Source organism: Balaenoptera borealis (assembly GCF_965194805.1).
Source record: "Balaenoptera borealis genome assembly, chromosome: 14".
Classification (NCBI taxonomy): domain Eukaryota; kingdom Metazoa; phylum Chordata; class Mammalia; order Artiodactyla; family Balaenopteridae; genus Balaenoptera; species Balaenoptera borealis.
In genome coordinates, this window is record NC_138875.1 from 76,646,619 (window position 1) to 76,669,611 (window position 22,993).

Sequence of the window (22,993 nt, forward strand, 5' to 3'; positions counted from 1 at the left end):
GCTGGTGTGGCTGGGCCCCGGTCACAGCACACACCTCAGGGGTCAGACACGCCTAGGGATGTCCCTGGTGGCTCAGTGGTTAAGAATCCGCCTGCCAGGGGACACGGGCTCAAGCCCTGGTCTGGGAAGATCCCACATGCTGCAGAGCAACTAGGCCCGTGAGCCACAACTACTGAGCCTGCGCGTCTGGAGCCTGTGCGCCGCAACAAGAGAGGCCGCGATAGTGAGAGGCCTGCGCACCGCAATGAAGAGTGGCCCCTGCCTGCCGCAACTAGAGAAAGCCCTCGCACAGAAACGAAGACCCAACACAGCCATAAATAAATAAATAAATAAACTACATTCCTTTAAAAAAAAAAAAAGAATCCGCCTGCCAATGCAGGGGACACGGGTTCAAGCCCTGGTCCGGGAAGATCCCACATACCGCGGAGCAACTAAGCCCGTGTGCCACAACTACTGAGCCTGCACTCTAGAGCCCGTGAGCCACAACTACTGAGCCCGCAAGCCACAACTACTGAGCCCGTGTGCCACAACTACTGAGCCTACACTCTAGAGCCCGTGAGCCACAGCTACTGAGCCCACGAGCCACAACTACTGAGCCTGCGTGCCTAGAGCCGGTGCTCTGCAACAAGAGAAGCCACCGCAGTGAGAAGCCCGCGCACCGCAATGAAGACCCAACACAGCCAAATAATAAATAAATAGATAGATAGATAAATAAGAATCTGCCTGCCAATGCAGGGGACATGGATTCGATCCCTGGTCTGGGAAGATCCCACATGCCGCGGAGCAACTAAGCCCGTGCGCCACAACTACTGAGCCTGCACTCTAGAGCCCGTGAGCCACAACTACTGAGCCCGTGAGCCACAACTATTGAGCCTGCACTCTAGAGCCCGTGAACCACAACTGCTGAGCCCGCGTGCCGCAGCTACTGAAGCCCATGTGCCTAGAGCCTGTGCTCCACAAGAAGAGAAGCCACTGCAATGAGAAGCCCTCGCACAGCAATGAAGAGTAGCCCCTGCTTGCTGCAACTAGAGAAAAGCCCATGCACAGCAATGAACACCCAATGCAGCCAAAAATTAATTAATTTAAAAAAAAAAAAAAAGAAAGAAATGCCTAGAAACCCCTCCTGAAGGTCCCACACTGGTCTCATGGCAGACACAGGTTACACCAGTGACCCTGGTGAAGGCACTGAGGGGTGGGGCAGGACCACAGGGGAGTCCCACCAGGAAAGCAGGACAGAGAGCCCCTCTCTCCTGCCAGATACACATTAAGGCCCTGCAAACTGCATGACCACACGCTATTGCTCTGCCTGACTCTTCTCTACTTATTAACTTGTTTTTACTCTCACGACCCAAGACCTCGTGAGTGCAGCCTGATTTCGTGGGTGAGTTAACTTTCATGGGCAGTGAGCCACCTCTCAGGGTCTCTGGAACAGGGAGAAGGGCCACCAGCTCGATGCTGACCAAGCATCAGGACCTGTGGCACTTCCCTCTCTGTGGGTGTCGTGGTTTTCGTGGAGGAGAAAAGAGCTTAGTTGTCAGGGAGGGGTGTGGGGTTAAGTGACTCAGAAGGAGCCAGCTGGCCTAAGGACCCCCAAGAGGCCACGTCCAGGAGAGGGACTGGCGGGGGCGGCCTGAGAGAGTAAGATGACGGCCTGACCCTGGGGAGGCCTGGAGCCACAGGCAGAACCGCTCCAGGAGACAGGGGCCTGACCCAGCCTCAGACCTTCCCTCTGAAACTGTGCAGTGGGTGTGGACGGAGAGGACCTGTGGCTTTCATTAGAGCCTCTGACGTGGGTAAGAAACATGCTCTCTACTCACAGATTCCATCCGGAGGACAAGTACTCGACGGGGCCGAGGCCGGCTACTTTCAGGAACAGCTCCACCCCGTAAACTGTGAGCGGGAAGAAGCAGTTAGCAGCGGCCCTGCCACAGCCTCTGCCACCCCTGGCCTGGCTCGTTTCCTCCTCGAGACTCTCCCGAGGTCTGGTCACGTGCCCTCCAGACACCCACGTCACACCCGCACCCCTGAGACAGTGTGGGCTCCAGGGCAGTGCCTGGCCCAGATGCTGGCCAACCGGGGCCGCCCGCTAACAAGAAGCACTCGCTCCCACTCCCTGGGAGGGGCCGCAGGCATTGTCTGTCCATCCAACAGGTACTTCCTGAGCACTTCTCCCGTGCCAGGCACTGCACTGGGTGCTGGGTGCCCAGCCCTGAACAACACAGAGCTTAGAGTCTAGACTCAGGGGAAAGACAGCAAACTGATATGTTAGACTGGGGGAAGTAGACTGGGGGAAGAGTGTTACATTTGAAAGAAATCAGGGGCCAAGCCGGATATGATCTTGGCCTGCTTGAGGGGCAGAAGGAAGGTTGGTGTCATTGGAACATAATGAAAGAAGGAGCTGAAGAGGGAGCCCTGGAGGGGGCATCAGATCACACAAGAGACACAGTTGGGAATAGATTCCAGGTCTTTCTGACCCCAGAGTTTGTGCACTGAATCACTATGCTACTCTGAACTCCACAGAAAAAGCCAAAGGGCACTGATCAAGGCAGTAAAAGTCATGCTTTTTAAGAACAATGAAAACAATTTAGGGTACAGTATTATTAGTTATGTCTAATGTTTAGACATAAAGGGAGAGGGGTGTCAGGCAGAGCAGTGTGGTGAGGGGATGAGTGCACAGAGGAAACACCTGTGCAGAGGCCCAGAGGTAAGAAAGGGCAGGTGCCCTGGGAAGCGGGATGTGTTCAGGGGGGCTGCAGGTGGGGCACGGGTGGTGGTACCGGCAAGAGATGAAACCTGAGAGGGAGGCTGAAGGGGCCCTGTGTGGCCCCATGACTCACACCCAGCACGGGAACTTGGTCTGGAGGGCAGTGGGCAATCACCAAAGAGTTTGAAACAGGGATGGGGTAGAATCAGACTCAATTTCTGCTCCACCCTCATTATGCTCCCCTGCTTTAGAGAAGAGCCATGAGATCTTAACCCAAAAAGAAGTTCCAGCCAGTGTAACCACTGACAACTGACAAGCACTTGAGCAAAGCCATGTCAGAAACTTACTAGTCAGAAAGACGAGGTAACTCCAGGGCACATGCTTGGAGAAGAAGTTCCCACCTGTAAGAAGAGAGGCAGCAGTTCAAGAGGTGAGCCAGGTGTGCCCACAGGATGGGCCAGTCCCCTAGCCAGGCTCACCTTTCAGCATGAAGGTCTCCACAAGGATCCAGACCCCGTTGACTGCCACCACCAAGTCTGCAACAGACAGGCTCATAATAGAGAAAGCACAGGTGGGTGTGGAAATCTACAGGTCACAGCTGCAGCCCCTGGTTAGTTTCTAGGCAGCTCTGAGATACGCAGAGAGCAGGGCTTGTAACAGATAACTTCCTGCTTAATGCTTTTACCATGAGCTAAATCAACCAGTAGTTTCTCTTAGAAAATAGCTACAGATTTCTAAAAATCACCCTCTATGTCACTATAAGGATACCAGTTAAGATGTTTCAGTAAAACCTACAGATTATTCCAAGTTGGCGTAAAAGATGGACCATATACAAAGGGTTTGAGTATTGAAAACATCTGTTTTTCCCTAGAGATATCTGGTTTTTAAATGACTGCAGGAACTAGTTAGCAAAATTGCATATGCGTTTGGCCTTTCACCTAGCAATCCTACTTTTAGGGATCCATCCCAATGAGACATTGGCAAAAACACAAATGACGTACACTGAAAGCTATTCACTGAGGAACTATTTGTGATAGCAAAGAAACTAGAAACAACCTAAACGATCAATAGGAGACTGGATAAATAAACTATGATACGTTCATGAAATGGTGTACTCTCAACTATAAAAAGAAATGAAGAACATCTCTGTATATTAATATGGTGTGGTCTCTAGGATGTATTGTTAACTGAAAAAAAAGGAAGGTTGAAAAAAGTGTGTAAATTATGCTAGTTTATTTAAGGCAGGGAAATGTGCATATATGTGTCTACTTATAGTTTTTTAAAAACGGAAGGATAAACTATAACAAAAGTTACCCACTGGGGGAGGTGACAGGATGGAAACAATTCTCCCTTGAGTATACTTTGTTTTGTAGATCTGACTTGGAATCATATACATATTTTACATAATTATAAGGCAAAATTCAATGTAAAAAGTGATCTCTAAAAATATTTTTTCAAATGAAATAAAGAAATGCAGATGGTGACATACCCACATGGAGAAAAACTACTCCAGATGAATTTAAAACAGTCATCTGAATCCCTGGAGTGGTGTTTCTAGCAATTATATTGTTAGGGTTGTGTTGGTACTGTTTTTTAGAGACTATTATGTGTGGACTGTGGGATAAAGCAAGTGAGTGACTGTGTCAGTGTTGTTGGGAACTAGGATTTTAAGCCTGGGAATTTAGACGTGAAAGAATGATGAGGGCTCCCCTGTTGGTGCAGTGGTTAAGAATCCACCTGCCAGTGCAGGGGACACAGGTTCGATCCCTGGCCTGGGAAGATCCCACATGCCGCAGAGCAACTAAGCCCGTGTGCCACAACTACTGAGCCTGCGCTCTAGAGCCCGCATGCCACAACTACTGAAGCCCGCGTGCCTAGAGCCCATGCTCTGCAACAAGAGAAGCCACGACAATGAGAAGCCCACGCACTGCAATGAAGAGTAGCCCCTGCTCACCACAACTAGAGGAAGCCAGTGCACAACAACAAAGACCCAACACAGCCAAAAATAAAAACAAATAGATAAATAAATTTTTAAAAAAGAATGAAGTTAGGTAAAAACCCTATAGTCCACAATTTGAATTAAGAATATCAGGATAAACTCACAAGATAGTTTATCTTTTAAAAAACCAAAATCCTACCTCTGTCCATGGAAAGTCCTGTAAACAATAACCAACTCCAAGTAATGAGCACCTCTAGCATCTCAGATTGTGGTCTCTAAACACCATTTCCCATTAAATGGAACCAGAACTCCTTAGAAAGAGGGAATTCAATCAAGCCTCTGGATTAGTAGAAACGTCTGCATCTGTGCTGTCCAATTGGTCATCATTAGCCACACATGGTTACTGAGTGCTTGAACTGCGGCTATTGTGACGGGAACTGAATTTTTAAGTTTTAGTTGGTCTAAAGTTAAATAGCCATATGTGGCTGGCGGCCGCCACACTGGACAACACAGCTGTAGCTATAGCTTCCAAACTACAGTAAATAAGCAACAGAGGAACATGCAAAATCAAGGCTGAAGGACAAAATCCTGTTTCTTCAGCTAAATATTGCAAGAGGAAGAAAACGGATTGGGGGAGAAGCCTACAGACTAAAACAGACTGAAGTGACATATTAACAAACCACAATCTGTGGTTCTGGAATCTGCTTCCAAAAACTCCAGGTCTACAGAAGGGGTGATGAGCTGGACTGAGGGGATTAGACAGACAAGAAAGACAGGCAATGAGATGATGACGGGTGAAGCTGGGTGACAGGTACGTGGATGCTGTTTACAATCCCTCCACTCTTATACATGCTTGGAATTTTCTATAATAAACAGCCAGCATCATGACTGCAGGATTTATCCCTTGCATCTCCACCTTCTGGAGCAGTAAGACTCAGGAGGAAAGGGACCTGGAGCTGTGATATTTCACACTTACACATGAAATACTGGAAGGCCTTGGACTTCACAAGGATATTAATTCCTATTTGAAGAGAAGAAATGTTAACAGTGAAATTTTCACGTACAAGTACACGTTCCCCTACCACAGACATCATGCGTGTAAGCAACCGGGGTGTTTATGCCCAGGGGTGAAAAAGGAAGGACCTGCTCTCAGAGGGACACCCACGCTTGTGCCCGGACCCCTGGGCAAGACTGCACTGGCAACGTTCCCTCTGGGAAGTGCCTGAGCAACCTGGAGCCGGGACAGAGCAGAACAAAGCTTTGCTGGCCACTGCTGAAACTTTAAGCTTGCTCCTGGCCTAGAACCGGCACTGTTTATTTATCCACTTGAGTAACTATCATCCCAATGGAATGGAAAACTCGCTGAAGAATATGGAATAATAACAGCTGTGCTCAAAGTCCTAGCTGTGGGAGAAATAACAAAATAGGACATACCATTTTAACTCTTGCTCATATGGCCCAGACCCCTGTGAGCTAACCATACCCCATGTGGAACTTCCAAAACTGGCATTAAATTCAGGGAAAACTATTAGGCAAATAACACGGGGCACTCCAATTTTAAAATTTTCAATTTTATACAATGCAAGCATTATGTAAGGGATCAGATACACTAGCTATATATCCTGACACTGGAGGAAGGTCAAAATCCATCATTAGGTAAAAAGGCAGGTTTCAGAACAGAATATATAATGTAATCCCCACTACTGTTTTTAAAATACACAGAAAAATAACCAGAAGGAAACACATCAGAAAATGAACCGTGGTTATCTCTGCGTGGGAGCCTTTCATTTTCTTCTAATTATTTGACTTTGTATCAATTTTCTTCAATAAATAAATATTCCACAAATTTTTTTTGGTTTGGTTTTTATGTTACTGATTTCCTTCCTAATCCAACACTATTTCCCTGCTGGGGTAATCACACTGTCTCTTTTACACACATAGACATTTCGCATGCACACACACACACACACCCTCTGGACATGTTCTTTAAATGCTTATCTGTGGTCACCGGAAACCTTCATTCGTCCCCAGCTGCCATATTCAGGTCAACCTTACCTTTGAAGATGAGGAATGCTGTCCTGGGAAGCTCATCAAACCAGTGCTCTCTATTTCTCTTTGCCTGGCCAAGGAACAGGGCCATAGGAGAGAGGGCGTTAGGACCAGTGACCAGAGCCCAGCCCTGGGGGCGTGGATGCAGCTTTCCTTTCCTGCTCTCCTGGCTAACTTGGGAAACCATGAAAACACTCAGGGATCTAAAGAACAACAAAGCCAGCCAGTGTTTGCTGAACTCTTCAATGTGCCATGCACTGGCATTGTTTTTATAGAATCCTGAAAATAATGCGGTAGGTAGGGACTCTCATGACCCCCCTTCCCAGGTGAGACAAGCCTTGGAAGGGTTCCATAACTTGCCTGATGTCACACGGTGACTAATGGGGTCTGAGATTCAGTGCCTTTAGCCAGGACACCGCATTGCAGATGGACAGGCATGCAGGGCCAGGGGCCACCTGTTAGCCGTACAATGCACAACGCCCAGCCGAGAGCTGCGATGTCCCAGCAGGGAGAGAGCTGGACGGCCGGGTGCCTCCCGGCCTCATCCCCCTCCCATGGAACCGTCTGCCGGGTCACTCCCTGGAGAGCACCCACCTTCCACTTCAAGGCGGCAACTTCGTAGATGTCTTGAAAGTCCTTCAGGCTGTCACAAGCAACAAGGGCAAAAAAAATCAGAGCACGTTCCCACCGAGCTTCGGTCCTCTCACTCGCCTGCCTATGGTCACCTTCCAGAGGTGGAGCGGGGGAGGCGAGGAGGCGACATCTGCGAGTCCCAGCGCATCAGGGCCCAGGGGACCCGTACCTGCAGGCATTTCATCTCCTCCTTCCTCCAGGGACTATGGATACTTAATCCACTCAGTCTACACAGACCACTGCCGGCTTCCGTCCCCCAGAGAGGCAGCCCCCAGATTACCACCATTCTCAGACAGACAGGGACTGGGCCGCCTTTAGCAGAGGACTTAATAGAACAACCGGGGCAGAGAGTTCAGCCCGAACAGAGCTCGCTCACTCCTGTCTCTACAGCAGGCCTGCTTCATCTCAGATCGAAAAGAAGGGTTTTGGTCATCAGTAGTCAGAAGACCAAGACTGCCCACGGAGAGCTCAGCTCTTTGAGGCCGTGCCAGAGCTGTGAGTGAGTGAGAGAGAGAGAGAGAGAGAGAGAAAGAGAGAGAGAGAGAGAGAGAGAGAGAGAGAAAGAGTGTGTGTGTGTGTGTTTCATGTTGCTCTGTGGCTTAGCTCACATGCAACCACCTCGCTCATGGCTCGAGGGTGAGCGGCTGGGCCAGTCCATTCCAAGAGCCAATACATTCCTTTTTTTGTCTCAAGTTTAAATTGGATTTGGGTTGGACTTTTGTTACTTGTAAAAAGAATCCTGAGGAAAAGGGTCTACATGCGGAAGAATCTCTGAAGAAAACTGAAGTCTCTACGAGCCTCTTTGCCTGCCCACTCCCCACCCCCGGGCTTTTGCAGGCCCCAGCTGCCTCTTGTAAACGCCTCGTCCGGCCACACGGCGCCCAACTGGCAGCCGCTCTCACCTGAGCAGAGGCGAGCTGCTCTGATTCAGGGCCTTGAACGTGAGATAGCGCTCCCCGGCGCTCATCCGGGGCTTGTAGAAGCGCATCAGGCCTTCAAACTGCCTGTAGGAGATGCCGGCAGGCCGCTGGGGGGAGAGGGAAGACGGCCCGTGGAACACAGTGGGGGCAGCCACGCCAGATGCCCAGCATCACATGGGACCCCAGGGCCCCTGTTCTCTTGTTCTCCCAAGGGCGGGACTCCTGGTTTCGGAAGCTGCCGGCCCTCCCACGCTTAGGGGATACCGTGGGGCAAGGGGTGGGGAGCAGGGACCAACCTCCCTCCCTGGCTCAGCCCCTGCCCCGCTACCCGTTGGCTGATGAGCAGGCGGTAGGCGTGCTGGATGGCGGTTCGCTTGTGTAGCAGCAAAGACTTGAACTTGTGTTTCTCGATGTCATTGAAGGTGTCAAATACCACGGCCAGAAGCTGTGAGGGAAGAGCACAGACCTGGCTCCTGTGCCCGGCGGGGCCCCAAGGAACCAGGGAGTCGTTCTCCAGCCTCCAGAGGGCGCTCTTCCGGCCACCCCCGAGAAAGGGGTTGCAAAGAGCCTCTCGCCTGCCCCAGATGGTGTAGGAAGTTCATCTTCAAGACTCAGCAGAGGAAGGTCATTCATTGCCACTTGTAAATTTCCCCTCTAAAGATTCATGAAGACACTGCTATTACATTTTCCCCAGGTTTTTCTTGTCTCTGCCTGTAGCTCGTCCCTGGCTGGGCAATTTTATAAGGGGAGAGAAGCAGCGAGGGGAACACACTGGGTTTTTTGCCCAATTCAGCTCCGTGCGATGGCCAGGGAGGCTGTGTCCCCATCCTGTGCCCTCCCAACCTCAGAGCAGGAAGGAACATCGCTGTGCCGATGCTTCCTCCCCTGTCCCCTTGTTCCTTCTCTTGGTGAGTCTGCGTGGCCCCAGAAAGCAGGGGTGTGAGGTGGCCTGCACAAAAGGGCACAAGGTTCTGGAACTTTCTAATTCCAAAGTTAGCAGATGAACAACACAGTCTGCGTTATCAGAATGCGATGGGAGGGCAGGAGCAGAATTTGGAAGAACACTTTTTGGAAACACTTTCTTTTTCTTTCAAAAATATTTTGAGGGGAAGTCTCTTGTCCTTTCCATCCCTTCTAACTGGTCCCCCATATTTCCTTTTAGATAAAGGGAGAGTCAGCAACTTTTTCTGTAAAGGGCCAGAGAGCAAATCTTTTAGGCTCTGCAGGCCACATGGTCTCTGTAGAAACCACTCAACCCTGCGGCTGTAGCATGAAAGCAGCCGTGGACTATGTGCAAATGAATGGGCCAATAAAACTTTATTGACAAAAACAGATGGTGGGCTGGGTTTTGGCCCTGACTGCTGACCCATGCCCTATATTTTCACAGCTCTAAATATCTTTTAAAGCAAATCAATTACACATACACTATTTTTTAGATTCTAAAGTAACAACAGTATAAAAGAGCTGTAAGATGTTCAAAGAGATATCTAACATACTTATTTTGGGTTTTGAGGAATTAAAAGAAGAAAATATTTTCCTCCTTAAGACGTCACACGTTTAGGAGATTTCACAAATCTACCCCAGAGAAAGTGTTTTCCATTTCTATACTGGGCCTGACTATGGTGACTGGTGTGAGAATGCTCTTCAGAAGTATAAAAATAAATCCAAGACTTGAAAAGGCCTCTTCCTGATAAATTCTGGCATTGATGTGGGCTCAGCACCAGCCTGATGGCCCGGTCTGGGAGGCAATCTGCTGATGGCAGGAACACTCCTGGTGGCCGGCCGAGCCTCTGCAAACACCTCCAAAGTTCCCAGTGTGCATGGGGACTTTATGTTCTCCCTAAGGGAATATGTTCTGTGTTCAATTTCCCAATGGTTCATGACAAACGGGGTGGAAATACACAAGACATTCCTGGCATGTGGCTGCAGTAGGATGGAGTGCCTAAGAGCAGGGCTCTGGAATCAGACCAGCTCACCTGGCCACCCCGAGCTGTGCAGGCGCAGGCGACTTAGCCTATCAGTCTGATCCTCAGTTTCCTCAACTATAAATTGAGAAGAATAATAATAGTTCCAGGGTTTGAGTGTTAAATTATTTAACCCTCATCCATAAAACACTTTGCACAGTGCCTGGCTAAGGCTTAGTAAGTACCAGCTTTTATAGTTATTACATGTTTGCTGTGAGAAGGAGAAGACCCCAGGGTAGCTTTGGTTTACACTCTAGCACTGTCACCAGCGGCGGTGGCAGTGCTAAGCCAGGGCGGCTAGTTACCGCTGGTGACCAGCTGAACTTAAGTCCCGACAGGGAATTCCTAGCCACCACACTTGACTACGGTCTGGGACCCCCTTCCCCAGTGTTCTGCCCTCGGAGGCCGAAAGTTGTCCCTGCCTCATCCCCACAGTGCCCAGCAGAGCGTGGGCTAGGGCTGCTCCAGTGGAGCGCGAGGCAAGGTCACTCACCAGGTTCATGATGAAGTACAGCTCGATGGAGAGGTACACGATGAAGAAGACGCAGGACCAGGGGTTCCGGGAGTAGGAGGGCATCATCACATCTGGGAAACTGTGTTTGCAGAGTGTTACCCGCAGGGCCCGTGTCTGCTGGTCTCCGTCGTCTAAAAGGACATCTCTTCTCCTGCCTTCCCGGCCCCCTTCCCCTTCCCCTACTCTAGGCTCACCAGGCCACACCCGTCCCTCACGGGGTCCCAAGAACCTGTCTGGGCCAAGATGTGGAATATTCTTGGCTGAAAAGAGGACAAGACCCCAGGCACTAGAAGAGGGCAGAAGCCAAAGCAGGGCCCAAACTTACTTGGCGGTGGTCAGAAGGACAAACAGACTGACAATGCTGTTCTCCAGGGTGCTGAAGTACTGAGGGGGAGAGGAGGAGAGGAGGGCACGTGGCCGCCAGGCCCAGGGCACACCCCACCGGGAACAGGCTGCCTGCGGTGGGCCGCCTCCAGAGCCCTGCCCTCCCCCTCCCTGCCCCACCCACTCCTTCTTCCTCCCAAGGGATCCCTGAAGGATGGCAGAGGAACAAGCAAACATGGAGTCCAAGGCCTCCTCCCTCCTGAGCTCAATGCTTCTGGCGGCAGCAGACAACCGGCTTTGGGACTTGTCTCCCAGGGAACCACATATGCACAATTAGCTGAGCTCTCCTCCACTTCTCCTCTGCCAAAATGTGCCCGTGTTCCAAATCTGATCCTGGAAACACCCCTCTCAAGGACAGGGCAGGGGGTCCCCCTTGGCATTCAAGGAAGGAGACAGCTCAAATCTGGGTGACGGGGCACTTTCAGGTACCAGAAGCGATGATGAGAAACCAAGCAGGGCATCCCTTCCTAATACAGCTAGGGGGTCAGTCCAGCCACCTTATCTGAGGGGAAAGCCCTCCCATAAAGGAAGAAACAGACAAACATGTTGATTACTTACGGGGTCTGAAGGATTAGGGGAGAACAAGTAGAAACCTAGAAGAAGGTGGTGGGAAACAGATTGAAAAAAGGGTTAGAGCAGAAGAGTCCCAAACCCAGATGTCAGAAGGACTGGACAAATAAATGTGAATCAGTGCAGTAGGCAGAAGAAAAGCATAGGGAGTGGTGGGGACTGTGGCAGAGCACCAGATAACTGCTGCCATTCAGGAGGGTGACCCAAGTACCATCAAATGTATGATTTTAAAAGGCTGTATAGGGACTTCCCTGGTGGCGCAGTGGGTAAGAGTCCATGCTCCCAATGCAGGGGGCCCGGGTTCGATCCCTGCTCAGGGAACTAGATCTCACACGCATGCCGCAACTAAGGAGCCCGCCTGCCGCAACTAAGACCTGGGGCAACCAAATAAATAAAATTTTAAAACATAATAAATCTATACAGTAAAAAAAAAAAAAAAAAAAAAGGCTGTACGTATAGCACGGTGACAATAGTTAATGATACCGTATTGTATATTTGAAAGTTGCTAGGAGAGTAGATCTTAAAAGTTCTCATCAGAAGGAAAAGAAATTGTAACTCTGTATAGTGATGTATGTTAACTAACCTTATTACGATGATCATTTTGCAGTATATACATAGCAAAGCATTATATTGTATACCTAAGACTAATACAGTGCTATATGTCAATTATATGTCGATTTTTTTAAAAAACGGAAGTTTAAAAAAGTTAAAATTTTTAAGGCTGAAAATCTGTATTTTCATGTAAAAAAAAAATCTAGTTTTAAAATGCTGGCTCAACACTTTCAGACCAAACAAAACTCATCCATAGGCTGGACTTGGAACCCAGACTGCCGGTTTGCGATCTTTGGTTTTGAGAACATGACAGCCAAGCACAACTCCAAAGGGACCCTGTTGTTCCCCTGTAGCCAAATTAACACCATTAATTTTTTCCCTCTCAGAATGAGCTATTCCCCTGAGTCCTTGAAATCCTGAGTGGGAAAGAGAGTAACTCTGCCCTCAGGGGAAGTCAGCCCCCTTGGAACACAAAGGAAATTCTATCAAGAGTGGGGTGGAGGTGAGGTAAGTGGGAGTCAGTGGCTCAGGACAGAGCAGTCACGAGAACCCGGGGGTTTCAGCACTGGTGGGGCCTTAGAGCCAGGGCTCTCTAGTTCCATTGTCTTTGCCATCTGAGTACTGGAGAAGGGACCTTGGGCTACGTCACCATGTTCTAAGACCTCCACTGTCTAAACCCTGTGTCTGAATGTGGGTGTCGCATCAATACTTGATCTTATCTGAAGAGGCAAGGCCTCCTCGGAATTAGAAAGGCCATGACCTTGCTTTTACATCTAGTGAAGTTGAAGTGTGCAGACCCTAGGGTCCTAGGCACACGCTGTAGAGAAACCCTCCCGCGTGTGAGCCAGGAAACGCACGAGAATGTTCACTGCAGTGTGATCTGTGATAGTGAAAAGTGCCCACCAACAGAAGACGTGATAAATAAATTTGGGTATATTCATATATCGGATCACGACACTGGGGTGAAAATGAATGACCTACATCTACGTGCAGCAGCATGAATAAAGGCCGGGGGTACCTCTGGGAGCCGAAGGGAATTGAGATCAGGAAAGGGTACAAAGGTGGCTTCCGTTTTTTTTTTCCGATACTGCATTTCCTGAGTTGGGTGTTTATATCATTTTGAAAACCTTCCTGAATTTCTGAAACTATCAAAGTACCTTTTTTTTCTCAACTGTGAGTTTGCTTTTAGCGAGCGCCTGCATCCTGGGGCGTAGGAGAAACTCACCAAGGATGGCGAAAATGATCATGAAGAAGAGGAGCAGCGAGAGGATGTCCATGAAGGGCGGCAGGGACTGGAAAATCTGGCGCAGGTTGCTGGGGAGAAAAACGGGGCCAGGAGGGGTGAGGCACAGCCGGGCCGGGGCCCAGGGGGTGCTGGCTGGGACTCCTCAGTGGGGTACGTGCCTGTCGAGATGGGGGCCTGGTGCTCCCGACCCCCAGAACACTAAATTCCCTCTCGCCCTGGCTTGTGACATCATGCTTAGTGATTTCCTAGGCCTTCCACTCAGTGGGTGACGGGGAAAGAACCGGGGCAGGTGTAGCACTTACTGAGCCCAAGCAGGCAAGTGCCTGCAAGAGACAGAGATGGCAGGAGAAAGCCAGGTGCATGGCCTCGGGTGACAAGGGATGTGGGAAGACATTTCAGGGCCACCCAGTCCTAGGACATTTGTCTCCGGTTTTAAGGACAGGCACCAAGCGTGAATGGCCAGCCCGCTCTCATCCACAGTACCCCAGCCAAGAGGTTTTCCAGATGGATTCTCAAAACTCAGTTTGACCTTAGGCTAACGGTCTGGTTTGAGTTCGGTACCCCCAGTCCCAGAGGAGGTGTCAGGACAGCCTGCTGAGTCACGTGGACTTTGCTGAGTTCCTGCTTTAGGCTGTGTCTGGGCAGGTACTGTGCTCAGAGAGAGGACCAGCCCCAGAGAAGCACAGGTGAGACAGGAGAGAGCCCTGGACCCAGAGTCAGGAGACCTGAACTTCAGCAGGAAGACCACCTTCCTCTCTGTGTGGGTCGAGTAGCAGAGGGAAGCGAGCGTGACTATATCCTACCCAAGTGCAGGAGGGGCCTTATTGCTACATCACTCACTGGCTCCTGCTCCACTGGCCCAGAGGTCCAGGCCAGGCCATGATAGCGACTGTCTGAGCAGCTCCACCCCCGGGCCTTACCGCCGGACGCCACCGCAGTACCGACAGTCCACCAGGAAGATGCAGCGCAGCGCCCGGGTCACCCGCACGTGGGACGTCTGCCGTACCAACACCACGATGGCCTCAACGAACTGCACCACCAGCACAGAGGTCTGGGGGTGGAGGGCACGGTGCACCGTCAGCTCCTCTGACCCAGCCCCTCCTGTACACCCTGAACAGAGGGCTGGTTGGATACTGCCCAGCCCAGCCCGGAGTCCGGAGAGACCTTTCCCTCGCCCTTTCTCACCTCCCCCAACATCAAGCGGACCCCAGGGAGAAGCCCTCTGGCTGCTGGCATAGATGTGCAGTCCCAAGAGAATGAGCCCCAAGTCGATGCTCCCAGCAGCCCATCAGATGATACCCGCTGAGCAAAACTGCTATGCCGCAGGCCACATCCACCCACCCTCTGCTTCCAGCTCTCCCCGCTTGCACTGTGAGGGCCCCTGAGGTCTGCAGCACACCCTGACCTCCAATTCCTTGGGCACATTCTCCTGGACAAGCGTGTGGGCTTTTTACACTGCCAAACGCCACTCTGACACATCCCGACTTACGCCTCTCTCTGCCGCAGAGAGAGAAAGCATATAATATGGTCCTGATCGGCGTGGGCGTGGAGGCCACACAGAGCTGGCTTTGAATCCCAACTCACCGGGATTTAGATCCCATTCTCTTCCAACTGGCTGCATGTAGACTAGGAAGAGCACTACACCTCCCGCAAATGTCAAAGTGCCAGTGCTTGGCACGCGCTAAACGCCGAACCACATTCGCTACTGTTCGCATCACTGTGACACCTGGAGCAAGGCTGGAAGCATGGCGAGGACAGGGACCCAAGGTTACACTTCTGGGCGCAGGACTAGGCCCATGGGGGACTTGTAATTGAACTGAAGATACAGACTTGAAGTTGACAGGGGAGGAAACGCTGTAGGGAGGTGGGCACAGCACCTTGACCATGGTCCGTCTGTGCCGGATGAAGGTGTGGAGGCCCAGCCACCGCAACTTCATGCAGAGTTCAAACACGACCACCATCAGGGCAAACAGCTCCAGGGTCGCGTGGACCTGCATCCAAAGGGTGTGAAGGAGACGTGGCTTCCCCAGCGCCTGCCCTCCCCCAGCAGCGAGCACACCTGCCCGCCTTTTCCTCTGAGGTTGGAGACAGCGGGCGGGGACTGCTAATCAGGTATGCTGCCCACCTGGGGGCCAAAGCGGGGCTGCGGGCTCTGAGGCAATCCGAAGGCGCCCCTCCCTGGAATTTACAAGGGAGCAGAATCCCAGGGAGACCGGGGACGTGCCTTCAGTCGGGCGGGGACCCCGGGCAAGACTCGTGAGCCTGATGCGCCCGGGCCCTCCCTGTTTGAAATCCGTGTGGGGTCTGCCCTTCCAGGACGTTCCCTCTCAGTCTTGAGTTACCCTGCCCCCAGAGAGCCGTGGCTCCCAGCCATCCGGACACTCACGTAAATGCCCAGCCGGAGCGCGGGCACGGCCGGAGCCTCGCACAGGGAGAGCAGCAGCAGGAGCAGGGCCGCGGACAGCTCCATCAGGTAGAAGAGGTGGTTATGAGCAAAGAGGTAGGCCGCCAGCGCTTTGGCATTCTTGGGGTGGGTGAAGAACTTGTCATTATTCTCACCTTCCTGAAAGAGCAAGGGTCACGTGGGCGAACGCGCCTGGAGACGATAGGGCGGCCAGGATGCGCGGTGGGCGGGGAGGCGGGAGGGCCCTTGGCAGGTGGGAGGAGATTCAGGCCAGAGTCGGGAGATGATGGAGAATCGAAGTGTGATCTTCGTAGAACCGCACACCAGTCAAGTCTCACCCTGGCCCGCTGATGGGGCTCCAAAGACTTGCTTCTTCCCAAAACTACTCAGAGGAATCAAAGAATAAAAAATCCAAGAGATCGAAGAGAAGCGGGCACATCTGGTCCCCTCTGAGGGCAAATTTTCACTCTCAGGTGTGTCTGCGGGATGTTAAGTGCTTGAGGTCGGGGGGTGGGGTCTGGGGTAAACTAAGAACAGCTGAGTCCTGGCTCCCCCCTCCTCCCTGGGTAACACTGAGAATGTTCCTTCACCTTTACAACCATCAACACTCGTACTCACTCCCCGGGTTCCTGCAAGACACTTAGGACAGCATCTGGCACACAGGAAGCTCCCCGCCAGAGGTTACCTGTTATTATTATTTTAAGTCATAGTAACACTGAGGGGAAAGTGTGAGGGTAACTTTATCACGCTCCTTCTTTACTCAGCTTTCCCCATCCCACTTTTTAATTTACTCCATTTCCACCTAATTTCCTAACCGCTTGATGCCTTCACTCCAACAGTAATGAGACAGCGGCTGACCCCCAGCGAGTGCCCTCCAGGCCCGGCACCACGCTCAGCCCCCCCCACAACCCGCTGAGCCCTCGACACTCCTCTCACTCCTGATAATTTCCCTTCCAGGCAGGTGCTTCTATTTCTTCTCATTTGACAGCAATGAGGAAATCCAGGCACAAAGAGCTTCAGTAGCACCTGAGCTCATAGAGCCAGACAGCCTGATTCCAGCGGCCCTGCTCTATTCTTGGCCTCCTGCTGATGATGTAGAAAGCAAACGACGGAGCGGACCGGGAACAGTCCACTTGGGAATACAAGCAGATAACCCTCCCGGTTAGGATCGGCCTTCTAGGGGAGGTAGGGGATCTTCACTGCCTCCCCAGGGTTGGTGGGCACGGGGATAAGTAAGGGAGGTCCTGCCTCTTCCACTTCATCACCTCGGTACCCCATCCAACAGCCGACACAGAGAGAGTACTTATTGGCTCCTGCTTTACAAGCATCACCTTGACTCAGTGCTTCTCAACTGGGGGCAATGTTGACCACCTGCCCTCCCCTGACTCCGCCCCGGCCTGGAGACATGTTTAGTTGTCCCACCTGGGGGGTGCTGCTGGCATCTAGAGGGTAAATTCCAGGGATGCACTAAACCTCCTAAAACGCACAGGACAGCCCCTCACAACAAAGTTATCCGGTCCCAAATGTCAGTGGTGCTGAGTCGGGAGAATCTCTCATTCACTCCCAGCACAAACACTCAGAACAGAGGCTCTTCCCCTTGGCTCCAATCCCTAGAGGAGGAAAGGGGCAGAGCCAGAAGGGATGCCCAGAGCCCTTCTGAAAGCATTCCGGCTGTCCTGGAATGCAGTCCGACCTTCAACTATTCCAACTATTCGACTCTTCTGAGATGAGGCCACACTCAGCCATCCTCATAAACCCTTATTCTGGGGAAGGTGAAACTAACACACGCTCGGTGATTCCTGCAGAGGTTGCAAAGCCAGGCCAATGGGAAGAAGTGTCTCTGGGCCCAGAGGTGGCACATGGTGCCGTGGAAACAGCTCTGGCTGGTGGGCTCCTGTACTAGCCCGAGGTGGCTTCAGCTCGCCAAGCCTGTTTCAGAGAATTGGGAAGGCAAGAGATATTGTCAAGTCCTCAGCTGGCACGGTGCCTGGTGCACACAGTAGGCATTTAATAGGTGTTTGGTAGGATGAAGCACTCCTGCAAGAGATCATTCTCCAGGCCCCTGCCCAGCCCGAGGACTGCCCAGTAGCTGGGAGGCGGGGAGCTCTGACCTTGGCTGTGGTTTGCAGGGGGAACTTCAAGTGAGTCACTTCCCTGAAGCCAGCTACATCCCTATGCTCATTATCAAAAAATAAAGGCAAACCACAGACTCAACAGGGCAGGGAACAAACATCCTGGCAGTCACACGGAGGGCAAGCTGGACAAGTCCTGTGATCTGTGCCAGGCTGTGGTTTTTCACCAGCACCGCCATGGCCACAGGGGACACACATGGCCTGGGAAGCTTCTGGTTTGGATTTCTAAAAAAATGCAATTCTTGGGTAATTTCTTCCAACAAGTAGCCAGGGATGAAGGTCTGGCTAGAGGAAACCACTAACATGGGGGACTCGGATCTGACCGCTAGGACTTGAAATTGCCACAGAGGAGATGGAGGATGGGGCCTCTCCTAGCAAGGAGGGAGTGAAATACGACCTGAGTCACTGGATTCTGACCCAGACCCGAAGGAGAACACTGGCCTTGTTTCCTAGCTGCTGATCACGAGCTAGGAAATTCATGATTAGGAAAAATAAGAAGGCAGGCCAGTTGTATGTGACTTCCAGGTCTTTGCTTTCTGCTCCCTGGGGCAGAAGTCCACACAGAAAACTAGGACTGTCTTGGAGGCAACAGGAGCGCCGAGCACACAGCTCCTGTGGGTGAGTTAACAGGTAAAATCTGGGAAGAGAGGAAACCGCAGGCACCAGATAGCCTCAAAGCAGCGAGCGGCCAATTACCCAAGCACACCAGCAACCTGCTTCAGGGGCCGTGCTGCAGCTCCCCTGCGAGCACGAAAACGACCACCAGACACCCGCGAAAGCCATCCTCCAGAAACAGCCACGAACTACCGTCCACGGGGATCCGAGTTTTGCTTTTAGTTTTAATTTTACAAAACGATGCATTTTTTGTAAAATAATTCAAATAATACACAGAATTATAAGGTAGTAAAAATTCCATCAGCCAAAAATAATCACCTTTAAAAAACAATAATAAAAATAATCACCTTTAATATTTAGATAAATAACTTTCCAGATGTGAATGGGTATATGTGCACAGATACAGACACACACATTATATAAAACTATATAATTTATATATAAAAATCATCACATGATACCTTCTGTTCTGTAACCTCTTTTCGCACAAAGACATGGCCCATTTTCAAGTGAATACATGGGGTCAGGTACAGAAACGAGGCAACCACGTAGAGAAGAAAGAACATCATTTGGAGGCTGGATGGACACGGTTTAAATCCAACCTTGGTAATTTACTAGCTGGATGGCTTTGGACTCATTGAGCCCCTGGGAGTCTCAGGTGTATGAACTGGGAGATGATTAAACTGCTTGGTAGGGTTGTTACAAAGATCAGCAAGTACCCAGTTAAACTATATATAATTCGTTAGCGTTTTTGTGGGGGGTTTGTTTTTTTTTGCCGTACCACGCAGCATGTGGGATCTTAGTTCCCCAACCAGGGGTTGAACCCGTGGCCCCTGCAGTGGAAGCAGGGAGTCTTAACCACTGCGCCACCAGGGAAGCTCCATTTGCATTACTTTTTAAATTCCACATATAAGTGATATCATATAATATTTGTCTTGCTCTGTCTGACTTACTTCACTTAGTATAATATTCTCTAGGTCCATCCATGCTGCTGCAAATGGCAACATTTCATTCTTTTTTATGTCTGAGTAACATTCTAGAGTGTATATATACACCACATCTTAAACCAATTGTCTGCTGACGGGTACTTGGGTTGTTTCCATGTCTTAGCTATTGTAAATAATGCTGCTGTGAACATCAGGGTGCATGTATCTTTTCAAATCAGAGTTTTTGTCTTTTCTGGATATATACCCAAGAGTGGGACTGCTGGACCATATCGTAGCTCTATTTTTAGTTCTTTTTGGAAACCTCCATACTATTTTCCATAGTGGCTGCATCAATTTACATTCCCACCAACAGTGTAGGAGGGTTCCCTTTTCTCCACACCCTCTGCAGTACTTATTATTTGTAGACTTTTTGATGATAGCCATTTTTATTACTAATGTTCTCACCTGCTTAAGGAAAGAAGGAATTACCAAGCAGCTATTCTAATTCCATTTTCTGACCCATCCCACCCTCTTGTCTAGCACCTATTCAACTTTGGAGAAGGTGACAGTGCACAGGGGGACCCTGCCACACCAACTGGCATGCCCAAGCTTGCTAAAATTTCCCTAAAACATTTCTATTGCCTTAACCTGACCCAAAATACATTTCTTGAGGAGTACAGCCATAAAATGCGAGAAACACACAGACACCCAAACAACTATCAAATAAGTATCTGAATTTCATTAAATCTTTTTAAAAAATAGCAAAGCAAATACTTACAAGGGAGAGCTGCTTCAAAGAAAAAAAGATTAGGGGAAAATGATCATTCAAATGAATTTAAGAAAAATTCCATTTCCTCACCCAAACCCTTATTCAATGCACAGCTGAAGCTGAAATCTTATAATGACAAAAATGGCAAGATTAAGGTGAAAATGCCACAGACAGTCAGACTGGAAGTTAATAGGCAATATCCCCTTTGGAGAGTATTCGATACTATATAACAAGGGCATTAAAAAAGGTTGATTCCTTCTACCCACTGATTCCACTTCTTGGGAGTCTTTCCTAATAAAATAATCCTAGATATTAAAGAGAAAAAGAGAGAAATAGCCGTAGGCGTAGACTGTCCTTGAATTATAATTTATAATAAGGAAATGCATAATAAGGGAAATACATAATAAGGGAAATATAAAAAGAGAAAATATCCAACCTTATCAGGATAGTTAAGTAAATTAGGACGCACTTACCAGATAGAATTATAAAGACTTTAAAATTTGTTTACAAGAGTTATAACATGAGAAAAAAGCTTATGCCACATGCTAGGGAAAAAAAAAGCAGACTGTACAACTGTAGCTACCACAGGACTTTAAAATTATTTCAGAAGACACATGAAACCTATGTATTATTCTTAAATAATGTTGTCAGCGATTGAGTTAGGTGAATTTTTTTTCACATCGCCTTTGTACCAAAACTTATTGTAATCAGCAGGCATGACTTTTATTAAAAAGTATTCTTTTTCTTTAAAAAAAAAAAAAACAAAAACCAAGCATGAAATAGCAAACATGAGAGCAGCAGCAAGTTAAACAGGAAGGGAATAAAGATCTCTAGATTCCCCACACTAAGTCAGCAGTATTAAGTAGATAAAAGAATTCCCTCCCGAGAACCGGCCTCTCAATGTGCCCCTGAGAAGAGGGAGCGGGGCAGGGGAGGCCAAGTGGACAGATTTGGGGAACCTTGGGGGCAGGCAGAGCCACAAACTGGGGGTCCCGAGAACAAGCCCGTTCACATCACCCTTCCGTGTGGGTGCAATCGGGTTGGCTCTCCCAGCCTGATCTTAGGAGATGAGAAGCTCACACACATAGCACTAAGCCAGAACTGAGTTGCTGGGCACCCAACAGAACCCCAGCTATCCTACTCCACCAACAGGGGCCAAGAATGGCCAGGTTCTGACCAGAAGATACTCACCTGGAGGTAGATTGCTGCCTCTTGATAATTCATCTCCCAGTTTTGTCCGGTGAGGCTGGAGGGGGAACTCTCGCCCCCTGAGCTCAGACTGGGGGTGCAGGAGTCGTGGACGGCATATTTGCCTCCATCTGCATTGCAAGAGGAGATTCACTTACAACCCAGGCTTAAGAGAATAAAGACACCATTCACCAGGAGAAAAGGTCGGCAGTCACCTCGTATGCTCACACACATATCCTATTAACTGTTAAGTCAACGCACCATCCCGTGTACTAATGACAGCAAGAATTAGTATGCCTAGTTAAAAATGTTTTTCTTACATGGATGGACACGAAGGGTATTATGCTTAGTGAAATAAGTCAGACAGAGAAAGACAAATACTGTATGATATCACTTATATGTGGAATCTAAAAAATAAGACAAACTATTGAATATAAACAAAAAAAGCAGACTCAGAAATAGAGAACAAACTAGTGGTTACTAGTGGGGAGAGGGAAGGGGGGAGGGGCAAGATAGGAGAGGGATTAAGAGATACAAACTACTATGTATAAAATAAATAAGCTACAGGGGTATATTGTGCAGCAGAGGAATATTTTATAATAACTGTAAGTGAAGCATAACCTTTAAAAATTGTGTATCACTATGTTATACACCTGAAACTTATATAATATTGTACATCAACCATACCTCAATTTAAAAAAGTTTTTCCTTCTCTTGTTAAGTGAAAAAAGCAAGTACAAAAAAAGCACATACTGTATGCTATCTTTTGTGTAAGAAAGGGAGAAAACACAGAGATATCTACTTAACAAAAGAAACAGGAAGAACAAATTAGAACTCGATGAAATTGATTGCCTACAACGGATGTAGGGAACAGTGTAGAAGTCACTCAGAGGGAGTGATCTTTTTGATTACTTTTGACTTTTGGAAGCACGTTAATATACTACCTTGTCAAAAAATAAAAACAATTGGATTTTTTCCCTGGTGCAGTGTCCTCTGTGGCTTTTCCCTGCTGACATCCATGCCCTTTTCTTCCAGTAACACAGCCCCACCTGCTTTTGAAGAACATCCTCTCCCTACCTTCTGTCCATAGTCTTTGGCTCTGGCCAACTCCACCCCTGGCTCCCAGGCAGATGATCCAGTGCAATGAGATCCCCTCATCCCCCCAGGACAGGCATTGGTTCAGGCAGTGGTGCTGACCCAAGCCCGGCCAATGAGGGCTGAACTTGGAACTTTTCCTGGACCAGTTAGAAAGGAGGGGCTCTTTCCCTGTTGCTGCTGGCAGCTGCCTCTGCCACGACCTGGGGAAAACCTGCCCGAGTTACATCCCTGGGATCAAGCTGTGCCCCAAATCTACCTCGTAGCGTTTCTGAAGTCTGAACCCACAAATATCCTTTTACACTTAAGCCTGTTTGAGTTAGGCTCGTCATAACACTCAGGTGTCTCCACTGACATATGCAATGGCACCGAGAAATGACTCTCAGCTT

The 22,993-nt window shown here is 49.5% G+C and overlaps 1 protein-coding gene across 6 annotated transcripts in view; it reads right to left on the reverse strand.

Moving 5' to 3' along the window:
• Positions 1 to 22,993, reverse strand: part of TPCN1 (two pore segment channel 1) — a 63,810-nt gene that overhangs the window by 11,234 nt on the left and 29,583 nt on the right. For all 6 annotated transcript variants that reach the window (XR_014234148.1, XM_082353976.1, XM_082353975.1 and 3 more), the window contains 16 exons: positions 21,513 to 21,640; positions 15,862 to 16,038; positions 15,353 to 15,466; positions 14,396 to 14,526; positions 13,455 to 13,543; positions 11,666 to 11,700; positions 11,049 to 11,107; positions 10,703 to 10,802; positions 8,574 to 8,690; positions 8,228 to 8,352; positions 7,287 to 7,335; positions 6,699 to 6,762; positions 5,620 to 5,664; positions 3,184 to 3,240; positions 3,052 to 3,105; positions 1,818 to 1,890 (listed from right to left, as the gene is read on the reverse strand). Coding sequence is in view for 5 of the 6 variants with exons in the window: in XM_082353976.1 (XP_082210102.1) it covers positions 1,818 to 1,890; positions 3,052 to 3,105; positions 3,184 to 3,240; positions 5,620 to 5,664; positions 6,699 to 6,762; positions 7,287 to 7,335; positions 8,228 to 8,352; positions 8,574 to 8,690; positions 10,703 to 10,802; positions 11,049 to 11,107; positions 11,666 to 11,700; positions 13,455 to 13,543; positions 14,396 to 14,526; positions 15,353 to 15,466; positions 15,862 to 16,038; positions 21,513 to 21,640 (1,417 nt within the window). In the remaining variant the exon portion in view is untranslated. The remainder of the gene's footprint in view (positions 1 to 1,817; positions 1,891 to 3,051; positions 3,106 to 3,183; positions 3,241 to 5,619; positions 5,665 to 6,698; positions 6,763 to 7,286; positions 7,336 to 8,227; positions 8,353 to 8,573; positions 8,691 to 10,702; positions 10,803 to 11,048; positions 11,108 to 11,665; positions 11,701 to 13,454; positions 13,544 to 14,395; positions 14,527 to 15,352; positions 15,467 to 15,861; positions 16,039 to 21,512; positions 21,641 to 22,993) is intronic.